Source organism: Wasmannia auropunctata, unplaced genomic scaffold (assembly GCF_000956235.1).
Source record: "Wasmannia auropunctata unplaced genomic scaffold, wasmannia.A_1.0 LD336101.1, whole genome shotgun sequence".
Lineage (NCBI taxonomy): Eukaryota > Metazoa > Arthropoda > Insecta > Hymenoptera > Formicidae > Wasmannia > Wasmannia auropunctata.
This window is the reverse complement of record NW_012026789.1, coordinates 1,310,991-1,312,662: the sequence shown is the minus strand read 5'-3', so window position 1 is coordinate 1,312,662 and position 1,672 is coordinate 1,310,991. Positions and strand designations below refer to the sequence as shown.

The 1,672-nt window shown below is 44.6% G+C and overlaps 1 protein-coding gene across 1 annotated transcript in view; it reads left to right on the top strand.

Moving 5' to 3' along the window:
* LOC105461214 (zinc finger BED domain-containing protein 1-like) overlaps nt 1-1,410 on the top strand; it is a 3,730-nt gene extending 2,320 nt beyond the window's left edge. Inside the window, exons 3-4 of the mRNA XM_011707717.1 lie at nt 58-265; nt 1,189-1,410. Coding sequence (XP_011706019.1) covers nt 58-265; nt 1,189-1,410 — 430 coding nt within the window. The remainder of the gene's footprint in view (nt 1-57; nt 266-1,188) is intronic.
* Nucleotides 1,411-1,672: the final 262 nt, after the last annotated feature.

Genomic DNA, 1,672 nt, shown 5'->3' with positions numbered 1-1,672 from the left:
GAAACCGCCGAAACAAACGTATTCGTACGATGATTATGCGCAGGAATTATGAGAAAGATTACGCGCCGCGAATCAAATTGCGAAGGAAAACGCGCAACAAGTGAAACAACAAGCCAAGAAACAATATGATAAAAGTGTAAAAAGGGAAATCTTCGAGATAGGAGACAAAGTCCTGCTTTACAATGAGGCCTTGAGAAGGGGACGCTCAAAGAAATTAGAATCCCAATGGGCAGGGCCTTACACGATAGTGGAGAAACATAACGAAGTAAATTTCACAATAAAAAGGGGACAGAGAACCTTACGCGTATACGCGAATCGCCTTAAACATTTTGTGGAGAATTAGCCATAGAGCAAGAGAAAAAATGAAAAAAAGGGGAGGGGAATTAACAGACAGCGATAGAAATAAGAAAGCGTTAATAAATAGAAAAAACAATTGTAAAAAATCCGTACCGAGCTCGAAAAATTAAGCGCAGAACTAGACGAAATAAATAGACAATTAGAGAACCAGGATACGATAGTCATGAATAGGTACGCACTGCACGCCGCAAGCGGCGGCGCAACCACTGTAGTAATTATAAGCGTAATATGTGTAATCATCTACATAAATAAGAAATGCAAGAGAAAGGCAACAAGGGGTACCCGCGAGGACCCATACTCGAACAATGACGCGATGTTGTACTAAACAAATAGACTAGATAGAGAGAACAAACAAGTAGATAATAAGAAATGGCTGTAAAAAAGCATAAAAATAAAGAAAATGCACCCCTCATTTCCTTTTCTTTGGGGGGGGAAGAGTGTCACGGGCCGATTACCGTGACACGAATGCGACAGTGGTTAAGAAATACGACACGACCTAAATTAAATCGGGAACGCCGATGAAGCGTTCCGGAAAGATATATATTACGTAAAAATAAAAATAACTAATAAGGATGGTTGCGCGACGGCGACCTCGCGGCAACCGAAAAGTATAACGCTGACACGGCAACGCGATTGCTATAAGTACGCGCGACGACAAGGCGCGGGGGGTTAATCTGTCGAAAGATAAGTTCGTGTCACGTTACCAGGTTCGCCACGAATAGTGAAGTGCCGTATCGGCGAGTATCGAATAAGAAGAAGCGGGATATTGTAAAATAAACTGAGACTGGATCTAAGGGCAAATAAAGTGTATTTTCGAAAAAGTGATCAAAGGCGTCAAAGTTATTCAGTTCCCCCGCGGAGTCGGACCCTGTTGTGCTAGCGGCACAACATTATTGGTGGCAGCGGTGGGATCCGCATCCGGGAGGAACAGGAAGCTCCAGCCAACCCCTGGTAGCCTGTAACAAACAAGTGCAATTAAAGTACGGCAAAGATCGAGCTAGCGAGAAGCAGCCAAGGCTAAGCCGAGCGCAGCAAGCACGAGTCAACCGGTAGCAGCCACGAACGAGGCGCCGATAGTGAATGAAACCCGAGACGGCAGCGACCTACCACAACGACTCTGCCACAGGCACCACAATCACAGCGGCCAGCGGACAACATGCGTTTAGCGATTGTAATGTAAGTCCGTATATGAATTAAGCAAGATTTGTAAAAACTAGAATAGTAAATGTCGAAAGGTTCAAATAGGGAGCGTCACGACCAAAATACGTTCTGGTTACATAGCGAATCAGCACGTCGTGTGTTTACACCGACCTCG